Here is a 26080-nt window from a genome sequence, read left to right as displayed (position 1 = left end):
CAGCGCAACATCATGGGCAAAACTACTGTTGCCATAGCAACACCCTTGGAACATTGTGACCGATTACAACAAAAGACGGAACGCCAGTGTTGGCTCGAGAACATTAAAAAAAAAAAAGAACTTTTTCAATAGCTGAAGGGGTGGAGAACGACAAAGGATTTACTAACACACACACACACACACACACACAATCCAATGCAAACGTAGGTTCATATAACAGCTTGCAAATTTTAACTACGGCAAAAACCGTCATGTCACACCACTCTGGTAACACCATTTACTGCTGGCAGCATAGCGTGGAGCGACACAGTCACCATAGCAACGTGCCATTCATGTGGTGTGAACAGGAGTCCACTCCATATAAAAAAAACAGCAAAGTTTTAACCCATTAATTACTGCCGACACGAACACACACACACACTGTACCCGGCCCTGAGTCGGACTAAGCGGAGTTAGTATATATATCTGATTTATGTTCCTCATTATCTTCGTTTCCCCTACTAAAGTGAACATGTTGGTTTTAGATCTTTTGCTAATTGGTATGAATCGAGTTGAAATGAACTGTATGTGTTTAAACGTGCTGTTTGTTCTCCCCAATTTAATGTAAAGCGTGTGTGTGTCTTTAAAAGCGCCCTATAAATAAAATGTACTATTATCACAATGATTTACCAATCAATCAATAACTCTCCCAGCACCATGTCCTGCTTACCTTCTGGTGACTCCTCCTGAACGTACGTTCCTGTCAGGTACCGGTGCACCAGGGCCGACTTCCCACTCGACAGGTTTCCCACAATGCCCTGCAACACAGCACACATGGCTAAGCACATTTCACTATATTGATCACGCTAACAGGTCTTGTTATTGATGATTTGTTGATGGAGCCTCGTTACTCTGCTCTTCTGCAGAGCCACCCGAGCCAGCGAGAGATGGAGGAGGAACGCCCGTGACCTCTGCCAATGACCTCTTCAGACCACACAGCTTCTTTTCTGCACTCCCAATACCCACCATTTCACTTTTCATCTCGGGCTTCACAAGCCGGGCGGCTCGCTGCGTAGATGGAATATGAAAGCGCGACACAGTCCTATCTGAAGATCTGAGCGAATTAACAAAGGCGACAGGCGGCGGCGGGGGGTGGAAGAGGGAAAGATGGCGGTGGCCTGATTCCCGAGCCGGGATGCAGCTTCTTGACAACAAGTGGCGACGTTCTGACAATCCCTCACACCGGATTTATATTTATGGAGCAAAGCACTCAACAACGCATATAAAGGACAATTTAAAAAAAATACAAATTACTTTTACATTAAAATGACTCGAATAGCAATAAATGAAACAATCATACAGTAAATTAAACAGTGAGTAAATACAATTTAAGGGATAAAATAAAAGAATGATAATGTAAAAATCAATCATCAATTTGAATATGGTATCTATGGTGACTTGTTTTCTGGAATAATGAATAATTACAGTTGTAATGTTATAATTATAACTACTATTGTTATTCATAAATCAACAAAACCTGCTGAATTCTGCTTTTTCTCCACATCCATTTTTCTGGAGTGGCGATTAAATACTGTTTAACATGGAGGAGACCAGACGTGGCCGAGCGGGGGTTGTAGGTGCCCACAGGCATGGCACGTCACCCCACCGCGTGACAGAACGTCTCAGGACGGTATGACACCATGTGGGCGTGGCTCCAGGGATGGGAGTCTGGCCACGTGCTTCCCAGAGGCTCAGGTGGATGAGCCAGTGCATCTGGGAAGAAAAAGGCCAGGCCTTCCTAGCAGTCTCCGCCCACACCCCGCAGCGCGTTGGTGGGTGGTACGCTGGCGGGTGGCACGCTGGTGCTCGCCTTTAATCACAGAGGAGCGTAACGAACAGGAAAAACGACCCCCTTTCCCTCTTTTTCGCTCGGAGACCCCCAAAGCTTCACAAGGGCACGGAGTGACTGGACACTGTTGCTATGGACAACCGGATGCAGGATGATTTGTCAGCGCGATGGGCAGCCTTCCACACACAACAGGACAGCCGCACATCAGCATTAATCCAATCGCAGATGTTCACATTACGATACAAAATTTGCGTTTTCCCCATTTGGGTGAAGACAGGATGAGCCGGGCAGATCAGCAGGCTGACGGAAGTAATAAAATGAAATTCGAAATTCGAGTATTAGGTGCCTGAAATGTGCCACACACACTCGGTTTTGACAGAGAGGACGTGCCACTTCTCATTTCACATATCTGATTTTTAACATGGCAGCTGTACGTGGAGATCTCTGCAGAGACTAACTGTCTCCAGATACGGTACAATATGTCCAGACGTTCTCATGCATCTATGAGAACCTCTGCAGTGGCCATTAGTGCAGTTAGTGGGCTGGTAGTAGCCTAGTGGGTAACACACTCGCCTGTGAACAAGAAGACCCAGGTTCAAACCCCACTTACTACCATCGTGACACTTAACCCTGAGTGTCTCCAGGAGGGGACTGTCCCTGAAACTACTGACTGTAAGTCGCTCTGGATAAGGTCGTAAATGCTGCTGATTTCAGGACAAGGTCAACCGAAACGCTTCTGACCTTCAAGTTGTCATGAAGAAAAAGTGTAATTAAAACCTTAATTACCCCATTACTTCCATCGATGTATTATCGATATACTTGCAATATTTGCAATAATAAAGCATTTCACTTCATATCATTTACATTTACAGCATTTATCAGACGCCCTTATCCAGAGCGACTTACAATCAGTAGTTACAGGGACAGTCCCCCCCCTGGAGACACTCAGGGTTAAGTGTCCTGCTGCAAGACGCGACCAACACCGGAGGCAAAAACGAGTGGAACGGCATACTCACCACTTTCAGCTCCGGGACCGACCGACTCAGCGTCCACTCCTGACTGTTCACGAAGGAGTCTGGAAAAAAAGGGAGAAAAGAGACGTTTTAAACACTGATCCCAAAAGAACGACGTGTACGGCTGCTGCGAGTCTCCTACTGGACATAAAAATCGCAGGACAAACGTTGGTGTCCCAAAAAAAACCTTCTTCTGGTGGCCGTTCGAGACACTTCGAAGAAAATGTCCTTACCAGAAAACCGCAGACAAGCAGATGCCTGCTGAGAGCAGTGAGGTCAGCGTTTCTAGCCGAGGTTCCTCAGCACAATTTAACATCTCAACCCTGAAGTAAAAGACGCTAATGTCTGATCATCAAGTGTCTCTTCACAGAAATAACCAGACAGAAACAGGACATGGCTACCCGCCCAGCCCGTCTTATTGATACGTAAATGTACGTGATGTCCAGAAGATGAACTTTAACCTCTCTGGGCCACGCCCACTACTGACACTAACATGCTGATGAATGGCGGTTGAATTCTAGTGTCCTGCTGCCCTCCGGCAGACCAGGACCAGCTTCTCACCCTCCAAAAACGCTGAGCTGTCACACCGCTAAACAGCTATAGCACTGCAACTGCACTTCATCTTCATCTGTATTATTCGACATTATTAGATATTAAACTGTATTGTATTTTTATACAGATCGGAATCTAATTCCTGTTTTCACTCACATCCAGGGGCGTGGCTGTCATGGCTGCCCACTGCTCACTAATGGTGAAGGGTTAAATAAAGAGGACACGTTTCACTGTGTCACCGTGTGCTGCGCTGCAGTGTTTCACTTCACACCCTTGACCAGTAAATGATTCTGAAGAGAGAACCAGTGAGAGACGAGGGCTGCTGACATGTCGAGGTGAAGACAGGGACGGGGCCGTCTGGGTGTCCAGGACATCTTTAGGTCCAATATTAATTGTCGGGGACTTTTTAACATCTAAACATGAGTCAGCTTTAATGAGGGAGCGAGGAGGCGTGGGGACGGACCGTGGACTCGCCGCTCCCCCCCGGGGACGGGCCTGGTGGAGAGAGAACGAGTCCACTTCTAATCTTCAAACTGGTCCACTGATCCTGCTCTTCATGCATGAGGGGGCGAGTGATGTCACGCCACCGATTCGCCATCAGTGGCGAGTGGGCGGGACAATGGAAGGTGCCATGTTCTAATTATGCACTATTTTCAGAGGACTCACCAGCGATCTAAACGTCTCTCTGTCAACTCCACCACTTTATCCGCAGCCCGCCCGGCTCAGAACACTCAGCTCCGGTGGAGAGCACCTGAGGGTTCAGATCCATCCATGAGGAGGAAAAAACTAAAACGTCTTCAGACTGGTTGCTATTAATGCGAACCTAGCGGTGAAGGAAGTGGCCCCGTAATCAGAAGGTTGCCGGTTCGAATCCCGATCCGCCGAGGTGCCACTGAGGTGCCACTGAGCAAAGCACCGTCCCCACACACTGCTCCCCGGGCGCCTGTCATGGCCGCCCACTGCTCACCAAGGGTGACGGTTAAAAGCAGAGGACACATTTCACCGTGTGCACCATGTGCTGTGCTGCTGTGTATCACTTCACAAAAAAAAAAAGTTTCGTATCAGGCCGCCGTGGTGCGGAAACGAGTCGGTTAGAGTGGAGGCAGCGTGGGAACCTGCGAGAACATTTTACTACAGAGGTTCTACTCAGAGAGTCGGATGTGGAGCTAATTAGTATTTCTAGGAGCTCAGGAGTCCTCAGAAGAAGCCAGGACCAGCACCGGGGGGCTGGGAACCGCCGTGCGCAGTTTTTGTAATGTGTGCAGCGTAGCTGTGATGCCCGGCGTGGTGCGTGATTAAGAATGGTCCCGTGTGGCCTGTGACGGGGACCGAGGGGACACTGCTGCCTTTGTGCCAGGCGGTGGAGACCAGCCACGCCGGGCTTCCGCTGCCTACGTCCACTTTTGTCAGAACCGTTGTTCAGCGGCAGAATTAGGGCAGCGATTCCGAGAAACATCGGGAGCCAAAAGGGACAGAGAGGAGGGGACACCAGCCAGCACGTCGACCGTGACACTGCCGCGTCTCCAGAATGTGAAGAGAGCAGCGTCCAAACGCCAGACAACGAAGAAAACCTGCGTTACGAATAAAATAAAAGCATCTAATTCAGGACGTCATCCCTTGACGTCAGCCAAAATAGAGCCCTAATCGTAGGACCGGCGTCTCACCGCAGAGGAAGGAACGTGGCCGAGCACGTCCCTCCCCAGAGGAGCCGGGCTTCCACGTAAAATCTTCACCAAATCCCACCTTCTTAACCAGGAGAGGACGGCGGCTGATGCTGCATGCAGCTTCTTCTCAGGTGACCCGGGTCAGAACGTGAAACGCGAGTGAAGGTGCAGCCGCAGCGTGTCGGGGCACGCTCAGTTTCCCCGAGGACGCGGAACTGCATGCAAGAGCCTCAGGGCCGGCGGTGGCCTGGCGGTGAAGGAAGCCGCCCCGTAATCAGAAGGTTGCCGGTTCGATTCCTGACACGCCAAGGTGCCACCGAGCAAAGCACCGTCCCCCGGGCGCCTGTCATGGCTGCCCTCTGGTGGATGGGTTGTCACTTGTGATACAGCACACGGGGGACACAATGAAATTTGTCCTCTGCATTTAACCCATCACCCTTTAAATGATAATGTTAAATGGGTTAAATGCAGAGGACACATTTCACTGTGTGCACCGTGTGCTGTGCTGCTGTGCATCACAAGTGACAATCACTTCACTTTATCACTTTAGAACCTTTTTATTCCAGCATTTTAAAGAGCTGCAAGACTGGACTGGTTTGGAATGGTGTCCTTGATCTTCCCTCCAGAATGCACAGTGGGACAATGAGGGGGACACCGGGAATAGAACCGCCAAGCTGCGTCCCCGATTTTTTTAAACGCAGAGCCACCCCCGAGCGGCGGGTTCCCTCCCTAATGAGAGGACGGTTCCCCAGGAAAGTTCAGGAGCAGTTCAGCTGCCCCAGGAACATGTAGGGACAGGCAGAAACGGCGGCCACTCCTACATTCCCAGATTGAAACCAAACACAAGTCAGTGTGAAGGAAAGCCCAGTTTCCTTGGTAACGGCGATAAATAACGATAATAAAAGGGCCTGACGTGCACGATCGGTCCACAGTGGGCAGATGTTTACAGGGCATGTGAACGTCCACAAGTTTGGAATTAGCGCGGTGCTAGGTTCCTCCGGAAAGGAGCCTCCTGCCGGGCGAGAGCAGGCAGGCCACGCCCGGTTATCAGCGGAGGCGTGTAAGGCGAATGCGGTGTCAGCGTGACAAGAGGGCCAACCTTTAAAGATGGTGCTTAAGCCGTCAGTCCCACCATCATTACGCCCCGAATAAGCCCTGCTGAAGTTAGCTCTGGAGAGCGGCCAGCGCCACGTCCCAGCTCCCAGCTTCTTTAATACGTCTAGGACACGGGCAGAGCGGTGGAGATAAGAAAAAAGAACGCGCAACGGAGTACTGCGTGCACAGAAGACGCGTTACGCAACGCTCGCGTTCCATTCCAAGAGGTCTCCACAGAGACATTTCGGCCTGTGTCACCGTTTGGTTGCTGCGCTGCAGACCGAGTGTGAACTGCGGAACCTTCTAGCAAAAAAAAGACAACCTAAAAATGTGGTGTACAAATACCGTGAAATTTCCTCTGGATGGTTCCTAGTTGCTCTCGTGCAAGGAACATGGAGGTTTCACTTTCACTTTCAACCCCCCCCCAGAATTCATTACTCTTTTTACTTTTCTCACGTCCACCCTACCTGTTACACATATTTTACGGTTTATGTTAAAGACATAAAAGTGTAATATTCGGTTATGCTTGCAATATTTGCATATTGGTTCGTTGTATACTTGCAACATTTGCAATATTGAGGTCTATAGCAGTCACTGCATATCACACCGTGTATGACTGTGTATGTGACAAATAAAATTTGAGTATGGGGGTCTGGTGCCTGTGGTGGTCCAGAAAGCACGGCAAGGTCTCCAAAGAGTTCCTAAAAATGTCCTAATCAACATTCCTCCTGCAGCAGAACGACGTTCCCTGAAGGTGAAGCATGTTGCTGAACAGCTGGAATTTTCCAGCGGAGGGCTGAAGAACATTCGGAGCTTACCTTGTCCTCTGCCTGCCACTGTCTCTATGGTAACTGGCCCTGGTTTCATATTCCTGATGGGGGAACGTTTGCCAGCCGGACGGCTTTCCGAGCTGGGCTCACATTTGTTGCCGGACGGCTGGTCTTTCCTCCTGAACCGGCTAGTGATCAGCTGCCAAAGACTGGGCTCGTCTTGTGTGCGTTTGTTGGGGGAGTTTTTGGGATGGAGGGACACCTCCATCGCCTTCACCCTGGATGATGGCTTGATGTCCTCATCCTGCTCGTAAGTAGGCGACAGCGTTTTCCCGGCGAGGTAAGAGAACGGCTGCCCGGGGCGCAAGACGTCCTGCCCAAAGCTCCTCGCGCGGCTCCTTGGCCCCGACGTCGAATCCCGGTCGGTTTCGGACTTATTCCGGTTCCGCCTCATCCGCAGGCTGAGGCTCCTGCGCAAGGAGCCGAACGTCCGCTTGGGCGCCTCCTGTTTGCCGGCGTCGGGCACCGGCGCGGCGGCTGGCTCCTTCTCCTGCGGCAGCTTGCGGAACAGCCTCCAACGAAATCCCCTGCGCGGAAGGCTGCCGGCGTCGCTGAACGTTCGGCCAGCGAGCTCATCCTGGGAGCCGCGGTGCTCCTTCAGCTCCAAGACGGTCATGCTAGCGGGCCGAGGCTTGCCCGCGCTCTGATGGGCACCGGGCCTGCGAGGAACGTGGCCTTCCTGGCCGGATGGCTTGAGGCCGTCGATGGCCCGAAGCTCCGCTCTCCGGTCCCTTCCCTGCTGGAGCCCGTTGGAGGCATTGGCCCTGCCGAGGGCCGGAAGGCAGGAATGCCCTGGTGGGATGGAGCCGGGGTTTGTGCTGGCCAGCATGCACACACTCCGGGGTCTCCGCAGCTGGTTCCGCTGGTCAAGTGGAGGCTCGTTCTGCTTCTGGGGAAGCCCCGTCGAGGAGCCAATCATACTCACGGGCCTTTGGCCGAGCCGGGGAGCCCCATCCTGGATGGGTCTTCGCAGAACCACCACCTGGGGCTTCTCTGGAGCCTCCGCGAGGCAAGCATGGTAGCTCTCTTGCCTGGGGAACGTGTGATAAAACCGAGAGGCGAAACCCGTCTCGCGAGTCTCTTCCGCCGTGACTCCTGCAGCCTTTTCTGATTCAGTCTGAGGAGGAGCTGCATCCAAGTTGTCAGGGAACAGTCGGAGGAACCGGTCTTTCCTCATTCTTGGCTCATCACTCCTCCCTTGCCTCCTCCCTGCCTGGCCGCCGGGGCGGCTCAGGAAAAGCCACCTGCCGAGCTCCTCCTCCGCCACCCTCGTCTTCAGCCCCGGGCTCTCTGCTCGTCTGGACTCCTCTCTCTCGCAGCTACCAACTTCTCCCAACTCCACCCCTCGCCGTCCTCCTCCCGCCCCTGCAGTTCCACTCGGGACGGGTGGGACTCCGTGCACCCCAGGGAGCACATCTGGGATCCGGCCGCCCAACACCAGCACAGCGTTGGATCCGTGAAAAAAAAACCCAGTAGTCTGATAAAAAACAACACACACACACACACACACACACACACACAACGCTGTTTATAGCTTCTTCTCACAGTCTCCTACTTCCAGGCTGCATTCCAAGACCAAACATAATCCGTCACCTTTGACTTGTGAGGGAAAGGAGGGGGAGAAGAAGACTTCAAACAAGCCTAAGCATGACCTCCATGCCATCCCAGGCTCCTCTGAGCTCACAGGGGGACGGCGTGAAGAAAAATGAAGAATGAAAACGCTTCTACTCCCATCGATTTTAATCCCAGGCAGCAGTCGGCGGCGCTGTTTCAGTCCTGTATCTACTGGGGCAGATAAGTTCCTTAATCTCTCCTTCCGTGATCCTGTTTAAACGGGCAGATTCCTCCTTGCCTTCCCGGGACGGCAGGAAAACAAGGAACGGATCCCCGACCGCTTTGATCCGTCTCCTGCCCACGCAATAAAAAAAATAAAAAAATTTTTTACAAGGCCTCAGCCGAGCTCCTAAAAACAACATACCACAAAAACCCCGAATGAAAGGGCACTTTGTACCCCAGAGGCCCGTTTTTCCCCCCTCACTTTCCCTCGCTCCCTCCTCCCTCTCCTCTCCTCAGCCGGCGGCAGCGTTCCCGCCCAGGCTGGGGGAAAGGGAGTCATTTTTTTTGGGGGGGGGGGGGACCGGACCGCACAGTCCTCTCCCGACCAGGTTTTAGGGCGCGCTTCCCGGGATTCCTCGCCCACCTACATCACGTTCAGGTGGGCAGGATGTGTTCCTTTCGTGGCTCACGGAGCTAATGGGCCCGAATACTGAACCTCTGCGACATGTTTTAATCGGAAAAGCAGAAAGCATACAGGCCAATGACATAATTACCGCTGTTCATTCCTACTCGTGTCACCCGGTTATGGTCAGACACCGTGCCGTATCCGTGGAAATAAACCCCGGTAAAGGCCTTCTTCTGATTTCGGTTTGAACAGCAGTATCTGACCACGTTCTACTGAACAGAGAGCACCAGCAGATGGACGCTCAAGCCTCGGGCAGCGATGCGAGCTGAGAGCGGTAATTGCGGCGTTTAATAAGCCAGAAGAATGTTCCTCTCTATTCCTCAGTAACAAACCCTGCAATGCAGCACATCACATCAACGCGCGTTTCTCAAGTCTGAGGTCTTCGCTGAGCGTCACAACCACAGGTACAAGCAAAGGGCAGCGCCACTTACTGGTTAAAATAAGTACTGCGGCACCACCCTCCAGGGTAGGAGGATCATGCGCCCTTGGCCGGGTGCAGTATCGCACTCACGATTCAGCTTGATTTAAGGAACTTACACTTTGAATCCCGGTTGACCGCATGATGATACGTTCGCAGTCATTAGCATGAAGCGGGTGGTAGTGGCTCTGAACCAGGAGACCCAGGTTCTAATCCCACTTACTACAATTGTGTCCCTGAGCAAGACACTTTACCCTAAGTTGCTCCAGGGAGACTGTCCCTTTAACTACTGACTGTAAGTCGCTCTGGATAAGGGTGTCTGAGAAATGCCATAAATGTAAATGTAAGCGGAGCTGAGCTGGAGACTCTGGGAGAACGGGGGACCGGAGAAAGTACCAGGCTTTCAGGAACTTTCAGAACCAGGGTCAAAAATGTCACGCTGTCTATACTGTGATGGAAAAATGTACATGCGCCTCAGAGTTTCCGTCGGGGGACACTTCTCAAGTTGAAGTTGAGGTTGAGCCTAATTTTCATTATATACGTGTTAGACGTACACAGTGGTGGCCTAGTGGTTAAGGAAGTGGCCCCGCAATCAGAAGGTTGTCGGTTCGAATCCCGATCCACCAAGGTGCCACTGAGGTTCCACTGGGTGGATCGTTTAAGGGTGATGGTTTAAATGCAGAGGACAAATTTCACTGTGTGCACTGTGTGCTGTGCTGCTGTGTATCACAAGTGACAATCACTTCACAAAGAAAAAAAGCCAAACCCAAAAATACGGTTTCTCCCGCTTCTTCCAATGGTGTTCACAGAGCTTCGTCCATTATCTCCAGGATCAGACACTGAGCAGATGACACCATCACCAAATCAGGTTCTGCATACCTGTGTCCAGAAGACAGGGGTTGGAATAAACAGCGTCGTCTGATATGAGGTGATCTTCGTCCCCACAGAGCACCCGGTGCCGCCGGCGGCGGCTGCCAAAACACAGCATGGTGGCCCTTCCGAAGCCCGCTGGAAATATCCTGGACCTTCAGAGGCGTCATGCGCTTCCACCCTCTGTCACCACGTTCATTCCACCACAGAGGAAGGGCGTGGACTTCCTGTCCCTTCCAAACCCGCTGGCCAGCCAGGCAGGTGGTGACTTCTGGAACCTCTGGACCCCAGAGTCGGACAAAAAACCCGGAGAGGCATCTGGAAATTGCGGAAGAAGCGAAACCAGGAGCCGTGACGTGTTGGGAGGAGGAGGTTACGCAGCAGGTTACGCGGCACGCAATTCCAGTTTTACTAGACGGCGATGCTGCAACCCGCTCCGGCCACCTTCCGGCTCTCACACGGGGCGCATGGAACACGAATGGGTCCCCACTGTAGGGTATAGAACAGCGAGACGCGTCGGGGGAAGAGGAGCACCTCGAGATGTTTCCCTTTTTTTAATAAACACACATCGTGCCTTCAGCCGCGCCGCCCCACCAGCTAACGTCATTTCATCAGACCATCGGAGGCCCTGGGAATAAACGATTCAGCTCGGATTTAATTACGAGAAGCCGACACAGATTCATTCGGTCCACATGCGCCGCAGATAGATCCAGAGAACACTTTTTGTTCGGGGCCCCCCTTCTGGGAGCCTTCATGTCTAATTAAAGTTTTTTTATAGCAGAACTCATTAAGGGCGCATAATGAAGTTTTTTTTTTCCTACCTCCATTAACACATTCATGGAGCCGGCGAGGCGGGTGACACCGCGTCGGACTTAATGCAATAAGAGAAGTATGCTGGGAATTCATGTGTTTTGGGGGGAGACCCTGCAGTCCCAACGCCGTGCAAGACACTCAGAACGTCTCTGTAAAGGCCCATCAGATAAAAACGATTCAAGAGAAGCTCGCTGTGATAAAAGTAAAAAAAATTCAAGTGAAGTGATTGTCACATGTGATGCACAGCAGCACAGCACATGGTGCACACAGTGAAATTTGTGTATTTAACCCATCACCCTTGGTGAGCAGTGGGCAGCCATGACAGGCGCCCGGGGAGCAGTGTGTGGGGACGGTGCTTTACTCAGTGGCACCTCAGCGTCACCTCGGCGGATCCGGATTCGAACCGGCAACCTTCTAATTAACCGCTAGGCCACCACAGCCCCAAAGAGAAGGAAAACAGGATTATATGTCAGAAGTGGGATTCGAACCCACGCCTCCAGGAGAGACTGCAACCTGAACGCAGCGCCTTAGACAGCTCGGCATCAGACCTTTCAAATATGTGATGCCATGAAACACATCAGACATTTGAAAGAAAAGAAGTCAGAATACGAACCTTTTTTTCCACCAAAAAGGCCACAGCCATGTGTTCTGCTGCAGGATTTCTAGAAGGTTTTAGGATGACGAAGCCAGGACGTGGTAGCAAATCACGTCGCTTTTCAGAAGCAGCTCACAGTCGTTGTAGTTGTACTGCGGTCCCTGTAACTGCTGATCGTAAGTTGCTCTAGATAAGGGCGTCTGATAAAGGCCAGAAATGTAAATCATACACATTTAAAAAGAAAACAGATGATTGAGATGAAGCCCAATCTAATGTGGTTGCTATTCATAGACTTTCTTTCTTTGCATTTCATATGTTCTAAACGTCACTTTTCTTAATAATATTAAGTAATTATTACATTTCTGAAGTGCTTATAAGCATAATACAATTGAATAATACAAAATGAATCAGCATTACGCAGTGGAATTAGGTTCAGAGCCTTTATTGGCATTGATTAATTACAATTCCCTTGATCACAGAATCCCAGTTCATAATCCCTGGAATTGGTCAAAGTGCTAGAAAAGCATCTGGCATTATGGTGAAAAAGGTCAAGCCCCTCCTCACACAGAGCGCAGTGCTCTCTGGCACCACAAGGGGGCAGTAACCAGCCTCCCACCTGCCACCTACTCCATGCCTCCAGGCCCAGCTGACTGCCTTACATAAGCACGGAGGCAGCGGGCCAGGTACTGAAGGGCCGTTACAGCCATCAGCCCGCAGTAGCAATGTTGTAGAAGCGTTATAGCAGCGTTACGTAACATGGCATCGTCCCATGATGTGGCAGAGGCAGCGGGCCAGGTACTGAAGGGCCGTTACAGCCATCAGCCCGCAGTAGCAATGTTGTAGAAGCGTTATAGCAGCGTTACGTAACATGGCATCGTCCCATGATGTGGCAGAGGCAGTGGGCCAGGTACTGAAGGGCCGTTACAGCCATCAGCCCAGAGCAGCAGCGTTACGTAACATGGCATCGTCCCATGATGTGGCAGAAGCAGCGGGCCAGGTACTGAAGGGTCGTTACAGCCATCAGCCCGCAGTAGCAATGTTGTAGAAGCGTTATAGCAGCGTTACGTAACATGCCATCGTCCCATGATGTGGCAGAGGCAGCGAGCCAGGTACTGAAGGGCCGTTACAGCCATCAGCCCAGAGCAGCAGCGTTACGTAACATGGCATCGTCCCATGATGTGGCAGAGGCAGCGGGCCAGGTACTGAAGGGCCGTTACAGCCATCAGCCCGCAGTAGCAATGTTGCAGCAGCGTTATAGCAGCGTTACGTAACATGGCATCGTCCCATGATGTGGCAGAGGCAGCGGGCCAGGTACTGAAGGGCCGTTACAGCCATCAGCCCGCAGTAGCAATGTTGTAGAAGCGTTATAGCAGCGTTACGTAACATGGCATCGTCCCATGATGTGGCAGAGGCAGTGGGCCAGGTACTGAAGGGCCGTTACAGCCATCAGCCCAGAGCAGCAGCGTTACGTAACATGGCATCGTCCCATGATGTGGCAGAAGCAGCGGGCCAGGTACTGAAGGGTCGTTACAGCCATCAGCCCGCAGTAGCAATGTTGTAGAAGCGTTATAGCAGCGTTACGTAACATGCCATCGTCCCATGATGTGGCAGAGGCAGCGAGCCAGGTACTGAAGGGCCGTTACAGCCATCAGCCCAGAGCAGCAGCGTTACGTAACATGGCATCGTCCCATGATGTGGCAGAGGCAGCGGGCCAGGTACTGAAGGGCCGTTACAGCCATCAGCCCGCAGTAGCAATGTTGCAGCAGCGTTATAGCAGCGTTACGTAACATGGCATCGTCCCATGATGTGGCAGAGGCAGCGGGCCAGGTACTGAAGGGCCGTTACAGCCATCAGCCCAGAGCAGCAGCGTTACGTAACATAGCATCGTCCCATGATGTGGCAGGAGCAGCGGGCCAGGTACTGAAGGGCCGTTACAGCCATCAGCCCAGAGCAGCAGCGTTACAGCAGCGTTGTAGCAGCATTACGTAACATGACATCATCTCACGACGCGGCAGTATCAGTAGGACAGGTACTGAAGAGCCAGAGCAGCAACGTTCCAGCAGCGTTGCAGCAGCACCGTTACAGCCATCAACCTAAAGCAGCAACTTTGTGCCAGCGTTACGTAACATTACACAACATCAGCTGCATTATTAAACCCGCAGACAGGTGATGGGTTGACTGCCACAGAACCTACCAAGTGGTGGAAATGCCAGGCAACATTTTCCCCGTTCATGCGCCGTGTTCAGTAATGTGGCCACTTCACCACTTCAGAACAGTTGAATTCACGTTGGCCAGAGCACACGGTACGGTGCAGCACAGACTGTAGTTTATGGCCTGCAGTGTGACCTTTTTGACCCAATGCTGAAAGCAGCAGGATGCATTATGGGAAGGAGTGGAGCAGGCGGAGTCCCGCATTCACATGGACTCTCCCCGGTGTTGTGAGGGTGATTTGAATGCTGGAGCTGATCCCAGCCGCATCTAAACGTGCTTCTGGCCTTTATGAAACATACAACCGCTAGCGTTTGGAAGTGACTACGCTGTCATCTTAATGAACGTGGACGCTTCAGGTCGTCCTGGAGGAGTTAAAACGTTAAAACGGGAAATATCAGCACAATTGGATTCATTTAAAGCGAAGTTGAAAACGTCCCGTTTGGTCCCCAGCGAAGTCGTGGTGCCGGAGCTGCTGTGCTCTGTGTGCAGATTGAGGCTCTTTCATGTTTCGGATGTTGATTTTCCTTCTTGTGGAATACGAAGCGGCGCCGGGACGAGCGGGATGTCATCGCCGCATGTCGGAGCAGATGCTCCGCAGGCTCCGCGCTGCCGTCAGTCGACTGTTTGGGGGAATCGGACGTGCGGCAGGTGACTCAGGCGAGGAAACGCAGCAGGAGGGACGTCACTCCGGGCGAGGAGCATCTTCTTCAGCACCATCATCGCCATGGCGATGCCTGTCATTACGCCCGCCGCTTCTGCTGAATTATTAAATGATCTCATTTATGAAAATTAAAACCATATAAGTTAGGGTCTGAAGGTTGACTGGTTGAATCTTTTAAAGTGAAGTGATTGTCACTTGTGATACACAACAGTGCAGCACACGGTGACACGGTGAAAGGTGTCCTCTGTATTTAACCATCCGTGTGGGAGCAATGTGTGAGGATGGGACCTCAGTGGCACTTTGGCAGGTTGGGATTAGAACCGACAACCTTCTGATTACGGGGACGTTTCCTTAACCGCTAGGCCACCACCGGCCCTGGACATGTTATAAAGTGACATTCGATGCCTGTTTATTTCGTTTTTCTGTCACCGTATCGTCACTCGGCCAAAAAAAATCACGTGACCAACTGCTGCTCAACAACGTCGCTCAGGAAAACGTGTCAGAGACGTTCAGTTGTGGTTTTATTATGATCAGATTAGAGAAAACTAATTAGTATTCATGTTCTGGATCGGGCTTGAAAACATTACGCATCAAATATTCATGACATTAGGTACGTCAGCATTGTGACTCTAGGGAACGCCGTGGGATAAAGGCTCAATTGAACATCCAGGTATTTCAGAAGAAGACCCTCAATACACACACACACACACACACACACACACACACACACACGGTCACAGCCAATTTTCCTCCCAAAATGTCTAATAATACGCAACAGTCACAGAGTCCAGAAGGAACGTGGCCCCGCCCTCCCACCGGCATGGAGAATCCTGGAGAAGCAGACGCAGGAAAGCGGAGGTAAATAAACGCAAGTGGAATAGCCGAGAACGAGAGAGGAGGCCGACAGGCAGAGGAGGAGGAGGAGGAGGGTTGATGGTAATTACGCTTGCGGTAGTGGTGTCGCGCGTGGGCGCGAAGCTTTTTAAAATTCAGCTGCTCTGCCGACTTGCGCGCGTCACAATTCCTCCGCTGCGGGGAAAATGATAGGTTCCAGGACGTCTGTGGGAGGCTGAGAGGGAGCGAGCAAATTTCCAGACGCTTCTGCTCCTCCAAAAACGTGCAGGAGCTCCGATGCGCCGACGTCACGCAGCTGCGCGCCGCCCCGCCCAGCAGCCGAGCGTCCGCCTCGCAGGACGCTCTCACTCGGCTCGAGTGGACAGGACTGTGGAGGACGCTGGGAGGCAGGCCAGCGGACGGGGGTGGACGAGCTCTCCAGTACACGAGCTCCAGTTACTGCCGGCCCACGATGCACCAGCACCGCGGCCACCTCCCCATCACGGCTCAGCTCTCAGATGCTGGCAGAAGACATAGAAGACCAGTTCTATGTACCCATGTCCCCGCCAAGGTGCCACTGAGGTCCCCTTGATGAAGGTCCCGTCCCCACACACGCTGCTCCCCGGGCGCCTGTCATGGTGCCCACGGCTCACCAAGGGTGACTGTTAAATACAGACGACACGTTTCACCGTGTCACCGTGTGTTGTGCTGCAGTGTCTCACAATGCCTGTGTATTTCCCATTTCTGTCTTCGTCTCATTGGTAGGCTGGTAGTAGCCTAGCGGGTAACACACTCGCCTATGAACCAGAAGACCCAGGTTCAAACCCCACTTACTACCATCGTGTCCCTGAGCAGGACACTTAACCCTGAGTGTCTCCAGGGGGGGACTGTACCTGTAACTACTGGTTGTAAGTCGCTCTGGATAAGGGCGTCTGGTAAATGCTGTAAATGTAATTCGTGCCCGGGCATCGTAGCTCTGTATGAACAACAACATTTATTTCATATTTAGCCCAAAAGCACATACAGAACGTCTCAATGGGCTTTTTACAGGCCCTACAGTTGACACCCCCCCCCCCCACACTTGACCCTTCTGCACACAAGAAAAACTCCATTAAGAAACTCTAGGAGAGAGAAAGAAAGAAAGGAAGAAACGTTGGGAAGGAGTGATACAGAGAGGGACCCCCTTCCAGGGTAGAGGGGGCCTGCAGGTGGTGTCAGTGCAGGGCTGGTGATGGTTTGTCCAATAAGGGAAAAATAAGTGTCCATTATGATGTTACTGGTCCATTTGAAGGTCCCTGAAGCTGTAGTTGTAACGGTGGTGGTGACCCTCTGGTTCGTTTTATGTCCTCGTTTAGCAGTTGTCCGGAACCAGGATTTATCTGCTGGTGTCTTCACTGGGGTCTGCCTTGATTCAATGTCTCGGAGAGAACAATCAGAACGGTGGCGTTGTACGACTGATGCTGAATTATGTGGTAATAGTGGTATATTGGTGCTACAGTGGCCCAGTACAGTAACTAGGACAGCCTAGCTAGGGTTAATTTTACACCGTCTTTGCTTAACAGGGGAACTGTGTGATAAACTGGACCTAATAATTGACACCGTGTCCGGGACTTTTAACAGAAGGCCAGAGAAAACAGACGTGTTTTCAGTGTTATCACTCCTTCCCGAGGTTTCTTCCTTTCGTGTTCTCTCTCTCTCTCTCTCTCTCATAGTTGACCCAACATGTCCCCCAAATCATGCAGCCACGTCTGACGCGCGACTCCAACGTCCCATTCACGCTCCCTGGTTACCGTGGCGATGGGGCAACACTGAAAAGGTGCAGGAGCTTTTGGATGGAAAGCCGGAGGTGCAGCAGGTGCATCACAATGGAGCTGCAGACGATAAATGAGGCAGAATAGCTGTGCTGCTGATCACGGCGACGGATAATGAGCGGCTCCAGAGGGAGAAGGAACGTCCGCTTTCATTAAACGAAGGCGCGGCGTTCGACTGCAAGAAGCGGCACAAAATTCATATTGCCACATAAATGTAACCATGGGCTGCATATGTTACGGTGCATAATTTAATAAGTAAATGTAAGCGAAACACGTATCCACAGCAAAGGCGCTGCGGCAGGAAGTTTTATAATAAACTTTTTGCAGCTACAACATATATGCCAGATAAATCAATATCTGGCCAATTCTGCTGAAAGTGGACTTTCTGTCACACCCATAAGGCCAGTGAAGTACCAGCTATTTAAATTTTTACAATTTTCGGTATGCAGCAGTAGCGTTTGCATTAAAAATATTCAGAAAATATTTTAAGAAGAATATATGCTTGTTCATATTTTATCATGCAGTCTGCAGGACTCCAAGATTTTATTTTTTAAATCATAATGACTTTTTTTGCACAGGGCACCAAACAGGCCAGGACCGCCCCTGCTCATTTCCATACACTGTGTCAGTAGCCAATCACGGGCGCAGAACCGATTGGGGCGTGGCCCAGACTGACCACTGACACTGCTTGTTTTATTAGCTTAATTGGCTCTGCAGTATTTTTAAGACCTTTAAGGATTTAATGCGAGGTCAGGTTGGTAGTAGCCTAGCGGCTAACACACTCGCCAATGAACCAGAAGACCCAGGTTCGAACCCCACTTACTACCATTGTGTCCCTGAGCAAGACACTTAACCCTGAGTGTCTCCAGGGGGGGGACTGTCCCTGTAACTACTGATTGTAAGTCGCTCTGGATAAGGACGTCTGATAAATGCTGTAAATGCGTGGATTCGTGCAGCTGACGCACTATTACATATTTCAAAAATCAGGTGGCAAAAGTCGGAAGACAGAATTCCAAACCAACTGCTGATTTGCAGCATGGAGGCACCAGAATCCCTACTGGATGTTTCTGGCTGAAAGAATTCTGTCCTGTCACGCTGCATTATTCCCTCGACTGCGGTCAGAACAGGAACAGCGACTGCAATAATAAAAAAAATAAATAAAACAGTAATGAAAGAATTCCAGTAAACCTGGATAGCGGTCTGAAGTGTGCAGATGAAGGTGGTGCTGACCACGCCCCCGGAATAGTGGTGGCCTAGTGGTTAAGGAAACGGTCCTGTAATCAGAAGGTTGCAGGTTCGATTCCCGATCCGCCAAGGTGCCACTGAGCAAAGCACCGTCCCCACACACTGCTCCCCGGGCGCCTGTCATGGCCGCCCACTGCTCACTCAGGCTGCTGCAGGCATAAACTGGTCTGCAGGTCTGGGCGTGGGACCTTCTCCTCTCCTTCTCTTCTGAATGTCGCGAATTCGGGGAGCCTCCGGACCTGCTGGCCGCGATGCTGCAAGGCCGATAGGAGGAGCCCGGCGCCGGGACGCCCGGAGGCGATTAACAGGCTTCTGAAGTGACCACTCGCGGCAGCGTTCGTCCCCGTGGCAGAGCGGGCGCCACTCGCAGCTGCGGGGTATATCTGGAGATATATCTGGCATCCTCGCCCGGCTCTGCAGGGGCCGCTGGGAGACACCATCCACGCGTTCAGGCAGGATTGGGTGCGCCGATCAACTCTCCAAAAAACAGGCAGATTAATAATAATAAACTAAATTCTTATCTAATTATTTGCCTGTGACGCGAAGTCTGAATGATTTTCCATAGGAAACAAACTGCTGTTACGCTGCCTTATTCACTCATCTGAAGTTGCCTGGACATAAAGAGGCGCAATAGTTTGCAATGTATTAACACCGGTAGATTACTCTTACAATTACATGTAAATATTGTATTAAAAAATTTATAAAAACCCCAAAATACAAGAAAAAGGAGGGAGAGATATGGAGGAAGAGAGAGAACGCAGGCTTCAGAGAGGCAGCCTGACCCTGAAAAACAGGGGTAGAGAGAGAAAGGCCGAGAAGCTGGGGGAGACCCCGAGACCCCGATAAAGGAGGATGAGAAGAGGGAGCAGCCACGAAGAGAACTCGGCATTTGACTCCCATGAAAAACTGCCACAGACCAATCAGACTGTCCATTTATGTCTCTTCCACGTCCAAACCGAACTCCTGAGACAGGAATACAGGGGTCATCCAGCCCCCCACAAGACCTTCCCACCATGGCACCTCAGGCCATTTGTGAACGGAAGGACGCAGCCTGGAGGTAAAGTGGGGGACCTGGAATTAATGGACCTGGAATTTCCCATCTTACAACTTCTTTATACAAAAACCTAACCAGCCAACCACACGTCAGCAAGACAGAATGAGAATTTCTCACGCACTACTGAAGAGGAGGGAATATGCAGTGGATCAGAGTTCAGAGGTCAGAGGAGAATGGCTAGGCTAGTTCCAGATGAGACATCCGATCACAGTCCAGTGGCAGCCCACCTGGGACGAGAGACCGCTGTCCAATCTCTGCCATGAACAATTCCGGCCAAAAGATGCAGATCATTGTATAATTCTTATTTTGTACGACATTTATATACAAATGATAAACTATTCATTACACTTTAATATAGTCAATGATTATATACACAAACCTGATGACTGGTGATTTCACGTGGCGCACAAGGGCTTGACCCAGAACAAAATGGCCTGCATGACCCTCACGCACAAGATGGCCAATATGCAAAAGGAGCTCAAACCACGATTCCAGGTCCTCAGACACCATAAGTCCTCTGCTGTAAACCGTGCAATGATAATTGATCGATCAAACAAGTATTAATTTCTCCCTTCACCATGATGAAAAAGTGGTTAAGGAAGCGGCCCCGTAATCAGAAGGTTGCCAGTTCGAATCCCATTCAGTCAAGGTGCCACTGAGCAAATCACCGTCCCCACACACTGCTCCCCGGGCGCCTGTCATGGCTGCCCACTGCTCACTCAGGGTGATGGTTAAAAGCAGAGGACATTTTCACTGTGTGCACCGTGTGCTGTGCTGCTGTGTATCACAATGACAATCACTTTTCAAGACCGAACGAGGGAAAAAAACACAAAAAATTCATGTCCATCAGTGGGAGCGCGAGGCGAGGTGGAGGGGAGTTTGTTCGACTCCGTAGTTTTTAAGCGCGAGGCGAGGTGGAGGGGAGTTTGTTCGACTCCGTAGTTTTTTAAGCGCGAGGCGAGGTGGAGGGGAGTTTGTTCGACTCCGTAGTTTTTTAAGCGCGAGGCGAGGTGGAGGGGAGTTTGTTCGACTCCGTAGTTTTGTAAGCGCGAGGCGAGGTGGAGGGGAGTTTGTTCGACTCCGTAGTTTTTTAAGCGCGAGGCGGGGTGGAGGGGAGTTTGTTCGACTCCGTAGTTTTTTAAGCGCGAGGCGAGGTGGAGGGGAGTTTGTTCGACTCCGTAGTTTTTAAGCGCGAGGCGAGGTGGAGGGGAGTTTGTTCGACTCCGTAGTTTTTTAAGCGCGAGGCGAGGTGGAGGGGAGTTTGTTCGACTCCGTAGTTTTTTAAGCGCGAGGCGAGGTGGAGGGGAGTTTGTTCGACTCCGTAGTTTTTTAAGCGCGAGGCGAGGTGGAGGGGAGTTTGTTCGACTCCGTAGTTTTTTAAGCGCGAGGCAAGGTGGAGGGGAGTTTGTTTGACTCCGTAGTTTTTTAAGCGCGAGGCGAGGTGGAGGGGAGTTTGTTCGACTCCGTAGTTTTTTAAGCACGAGGTGGAGGGGAGTTTGTTCGACTCCGTAGTTTTTTAAGCGCGAGGCGAGGTGGAGGGGAGTTTGTTTGACTCCGTAGTTTTTTAAGCGCGAGGCGAGGTGGAGGGGAGTTTGTTCGACTCCGTAGTTTTTTAAGCGCGAGGCGAGGTGGAGGGGAGTTTGTTCGACTCCGTAGTTTTTTAAGCGCGAGGCGGAGGGGAGTTTGTTCGACTCCGCAGTTTTTTAAGCGCGAGGCGGAGGGGAGTTTGTTCGACTCCGTAGTTTTTTAAGCGCGAGGCGGAGGGGAGTTTGTTCGACTCCGTAGTTTTTTAAGCGCGAGGCGAGGTGGAGGGGAGTTTGTTCGACTCCGTAGTTTTTTAAGCGCGAGGCGAGGTGGAGGGGAGTTTGTTCGACTCCGTAGTTTTTTAAGCGCGAGGCGAGGTGGAGGGGAGTTTGTTCGACTCCGTAGTTTTTTTTTAGCGCGAGGCGAGGTGGAGGGGAGTTTGTTCGACTCCGTAGTTTTTTTAGCGCGAGGCGAGGTGGAGGGGAGTTTGTTCGACTCCGTAGTTTTTTAAGCGCAAGGCAAGGTGGAGGGGAGTTTGCTCGATTCCGTAGTTTTTTAAGTGTGAGGTGAGGTGGAGGTGAGTTTGTTATCTAGTTTTGGCTGAATTATTAATGTAATGTAGTTTAACTCTGTTTTTACATTTCACATGATCGGTATCATATCGTGAGGTCCTTGCCAATACACGACCTGCAGTAGAACATGCAGAAATATTTGAAGGACATTTCCCAGAACTCCCAGCTGCTCGAACCCAGAATCACTAAATATAGACCAGGTGCGATGAGCGGACCACTTAACCAGTCCCGTCCAGACCACAATTATCAGGCGTGCCGGTGAAGCTCACACATCGGAGGGGGACCGGAGCAGAGCAATAAAAAGGCCCAGCGTGGAGCCGCAAAAGCAGGAGCTCAACGCGGCGACAGGACGGGGGACTGTCGGGATCTGGGTCCGGACCGAACCGTCCCGCATCCTTCTCGTGGTGGAAGGTAAACTCGTGGCTAATCCAAGTTTAGCTGAGCCGAGCCACAATAAACGCAGGAGATCCGGATAAATCCCGACATAAGCTCTCCCCACGCCGCCAAAGAGCAGCTCTATTTTTACCGCCAGGCGCTACGCTGAGCCGTCACCCCCGGCCATCGCCGCAGCGCCTCTGCCTCAGTCAGTCACCACGCTGATACCTTATGTTTGTGCGTAATTGTTTCTGAAATATGAATTTGATGATGTTTAAAAGGGGAGGAGCCTGTAAGATATAATTCATAGTCATGTGTACATAAACGATATACTATTCACTATAATTACAATATATTCACTGCTTATATACACTAATATGGTGACTGAGTGGACCTGATGGGAAATGGTACGAGGGCCGCTTGACGCCCTGCGTGGTAAAGGTGGCGGATGCGGAGCCGAATGGCACCACGCCCACTACCAACATGCTGATATTATGTCGCTGTGGACGCTGTGGGGGTCTAAAGCAGCGCCGCGAATGTGTAAATTCCCCACGGAACCAGGGAAAAGGTCAATGGAGAAGGTCCACGTGCCGCCAACAGAGAATTATTGCGAGTTCCTGCTTTTCAGCTCAGGGTCCCTGATGACAGAAAGAGGAGTGAGAGAACTTCTAAATGCGACCAGACAGCACTAATTAGAACGTCCACCTCCTGGTAGATGAAAAGCCGCCTGCCGGAGAAGCTCCTCGCTCATCTGGGCTTTGGGTTCCCCTCGTGGATTAAAACTGCAGGCGAATGCAGCACGGGCGCCTTTAACCAGGCTGCCCACTCCCCCTTTCATGCGCCGTTACGTAACGCCACTCGGGGCCGCAGGAACCGGAGGCGGGGACGAGAAGAGGCCACACCCCCCGAACAAATTCCGGTCCCTCCGCTTCTCTCTGCTCGTGCTGTACGTGGTTTTGGGCCGATATAAGAAACAAATGTTGTTGCTGCACCGTTTTCAACAATAAATTTTACTGCGCGTTGTATATATTTTATGCACACTCAGATTTTATGGGAAATAACGGTTTACCGGACCACGAGGGGCGTCCCGCTGGACACCAGTGACCGTCCCGGTCAACACTGGGAACTCAACACCGCAGGTCAGAAGCGAGCCTCCAGCTGGCCGGAATTCACCCTGCGGCGAACGTCACTCCCCACGTGGTCAGATGGGGGAGGAGCCGCAGTGCCGCGCTGGTGGTACTTGTCTTTGGACTGTGTGTGTGTGTGTGTGTGTGTGTGAGTAGTGGGTGGACTGGAGAGTGAGCAGAGGTACACACACACACTTTTCACTCTCACGCATTCTAGACCAACCTGTTGCCTTGGCAACCCAAAGTGCTCGTGTCTGTCTAAGTGTGAAAAAAATATCTATTTTGTTTGTTTATTTATTTATGTTTTTCTTGTGGGGGGGGGGGTCAGCGTTGGAGGACACACACTACACACACACACACACACACACACACAGATGCACATTAGCCACTTACATCAGCAGCTGGACTCAGTAAAGCAAGAGGAAAAGCTGCAGCGGATCTTCAGCACATGGAGCGGCTCAGACGGATCCAGGCGCCACGTCTCCCATCCCACCAAGCCCACACAAACGGAGAGAGCCGAGAGGGAGGCGGAGAGATTTGGGGATTTGTGGAGCTGCCGGGTGACCAGCGCAGGCAGGAGGAGAGGAGAGGAGAGCCGAGCGATAACAACCGCTGAACACAGAGACGCTGAGAACATCAGCACCACTGCAGGTCTTCTACCACACACTCACACACACATACAATGAGGTCCCCCGGATGAAGGTCCCGTCCCCACACACTGCTCCCTGGGCGCCTGTCACCAAGGGTGATGGTTAAATACAGAGGACACGTTTCACCGCGTCACTGTGTGCTGCGCTGCAGTGTCACACAGTGACAGTCACTCTGTTTCTCCTGATGACGGTGTTGCAGAAACACACTTCACACTACAGTGTGTCTGAAACACACACACACACACACAGACACTGAGCAGATGAGCGGCACGGTTCCTCCTGGGGTTCCAGATCCCCGTTCTCCAGCCTAGAACCCCGCCCCCCCCGGCCCTCAGCAACACCGCCGCCAGAGAGAACCGCCCACGCTGCGCCGAGAGAACGAGCGGCGAGGCAAGCAGAGGAATCAGAGCGAAAGATACGATGAGTACACGCTGTTCTAGGCGATACCACATTCTCGGGGTGACATGGACAGTACGGGGGGACGTGAGTGTGAACAAGCCCCGTGTCAGGAGAACATAATTGGGCCAGAACAACATGGGGGACAAGAGGAGAAACAAAAAGGTTATTAACTTTGTTGCGGCGCCGACAGCACGTCCTCCTCCCGGGGACGCGGGGACGCGCTGCGGCGCGGCTGACAGCTCCCGAGGAGCGTCTGGGGTAAAACCAGCCCGCCCTGCACCAATTAAAGCTCTCGAGCTGATCAGACACGTTCATCTGAGGCTGGAGTCGCGAGAATTTAACCCGCTTTATTATTCTTATTCTTATTCCAATTCAGTTTTAATTAAATTCGCGTGATTGCATCGCTACAGGCCTCGACGCTGGAGGTGGATTAGATGCGCAGCTTGTTGCCACCGAAATCTAACGAGCGAAACTCGCCATCAGGCCGCCGCTGGGAACGCCGTCGCGGTGTCACCGGCAGGCACACGGCTGGGCGGAGCCTAGTGACCAGGCCGCAGAGTAGCGGGTTCAAATCCAGAGCGACTTACAACCAGTAGTTACAGGGACAGTCCCCCCCCTGGAGACACTCAGGGTTAAGTGTCTTGCTCAGGGACACGATGGTAGTAAGTGGGGCTCGAACCCGGGACTCTGTGGTCTTGCATTGAATATTTACAGCATTTACCAGACGCCCTTATCCAGAGTGACTTACAACCAGTAGTTACAGGGACAGTCCCCCCCTGGAGACACTCAGGGTTAAGTGTCCTGCTCAGGGACACGATGGTAGTAAGTGGGATTTGAACCTGGGTCTTCTGGTTCATAGGCGAGTGTGTTACCCGCTAGGCTACTACCACCACCCCTATGATCATCGCAACATAACAATCACCATCCCCAGCTGCACAATTTACTGCTATGTTTGCAGCATTTCCAGAATTGTGATAGAATATGAATTAATAACCTCCAAAGTTAATCACTCGTTTTAAAAAAAAAAAATCCTTTATCAAACATTTCTGATTTTCAAAATGGAGTTTCGTCCAACTTGTAAGTGTGTTGTGATTGGTTGAAATGTTTCCACGTGACCGGTGGATAATAGTAAGAGAGTGTGGTGGGCAGAGGCGCCGGGCCGAGGATGCAGCTGTGGATTACGGAGGGAGGAAGGAATTCGCCGGTGGCTGCGCCAGGGGTCGGAGGGGCTGGACGGGACCCCGACCCCTCGGCATGCGGAGGAGCTCAGTTACAACACAGCAGCAGATTCACACACACACACACACACACACACACACACTCCAGTCCCCCGGGATCACCTGGTGGCCACGGAGCTCATTACGCACAATACGCCAGGTCGGCCGTGTTCTCATTAAGCAGAGAGTCGGCAGCGCTCTGTTCCGGAACGTTCTCCCGGGAACGGCATGCCGCCCCATTACCTGCCACCCGACCCCGGCGCTTTTAAATTAGCCGCTAACGGCTGAAGAGGGCAGCCATGGATCCGCCCGTCGTTATTATTTTCCCATAATCTTCCCACGCCGGAGCAGAAGCCACACAGGGGGGGCGTTCCCGAGGACGCAACCGAACCCGGATTCCATCTGACAAGAAGTGAAGAGATTGTCCCTACACAGCAGCACAGCACACGGTGCACACGGTGAAACGTGTCCTCTGCATTT

At 51.7% G+C, this 26080-nt stretch overlaps 1 protein-coding gene across 2 annotated transcripts in view; it reads right to left on the bottom strand.

The window, feature by feature from the left end:
• Positions 1–26080, bottom strand: part of LOC114787674 (arf-GAP with GTPase, ANK repeat and PH domain-containing protein 3-like) — an 86595-nt gene that overhangs the window by 44616 nt on the left and 15899 nt on the right. Inside the window, exons 1-3 of one of the 2 annotated variants that reach the window (XM_028975436.1) lie at positions 6971–8784; positions 2845–2903; positions 710–797 (exon numbers count right to left, since the gene is read on the bottom strand). In XM_028975436.1, coding sequence (XP_028831269.1) covers positions 710–797; positions 2845–2903; positions 6971–8159 — 1336 coding nt within the window. In that variant the 5' untranslated portion in view covers positions 8160–8784. Of the gene's footprint in view, positions 1–709; positions 798–2844; positions 2904–6970; positions 8785–26080 lie in introns of those variants that run through there. The other variant, XM_028975437.1, reaches the window with a different exon arrangement.

This window comes from Denticeps clupeoides, chromosome 4, assembly GCF_900700375.1.
Source record: "Denticeps clupeoides chromosome 4, fDenClu1.1, whole genome shotgun sequence".
Taxonomy (NCBI): Eukaryota; Metazoa; Chordata; class Actinopteri; order Clupeiformes; family Denticipitidae; genus Denticeps; species Denticeps clupeoides.
Note: the sequence above shows the minus strand (reverse complement) of the source record. Positions and strands in the feature narration are given on the sequence as shown.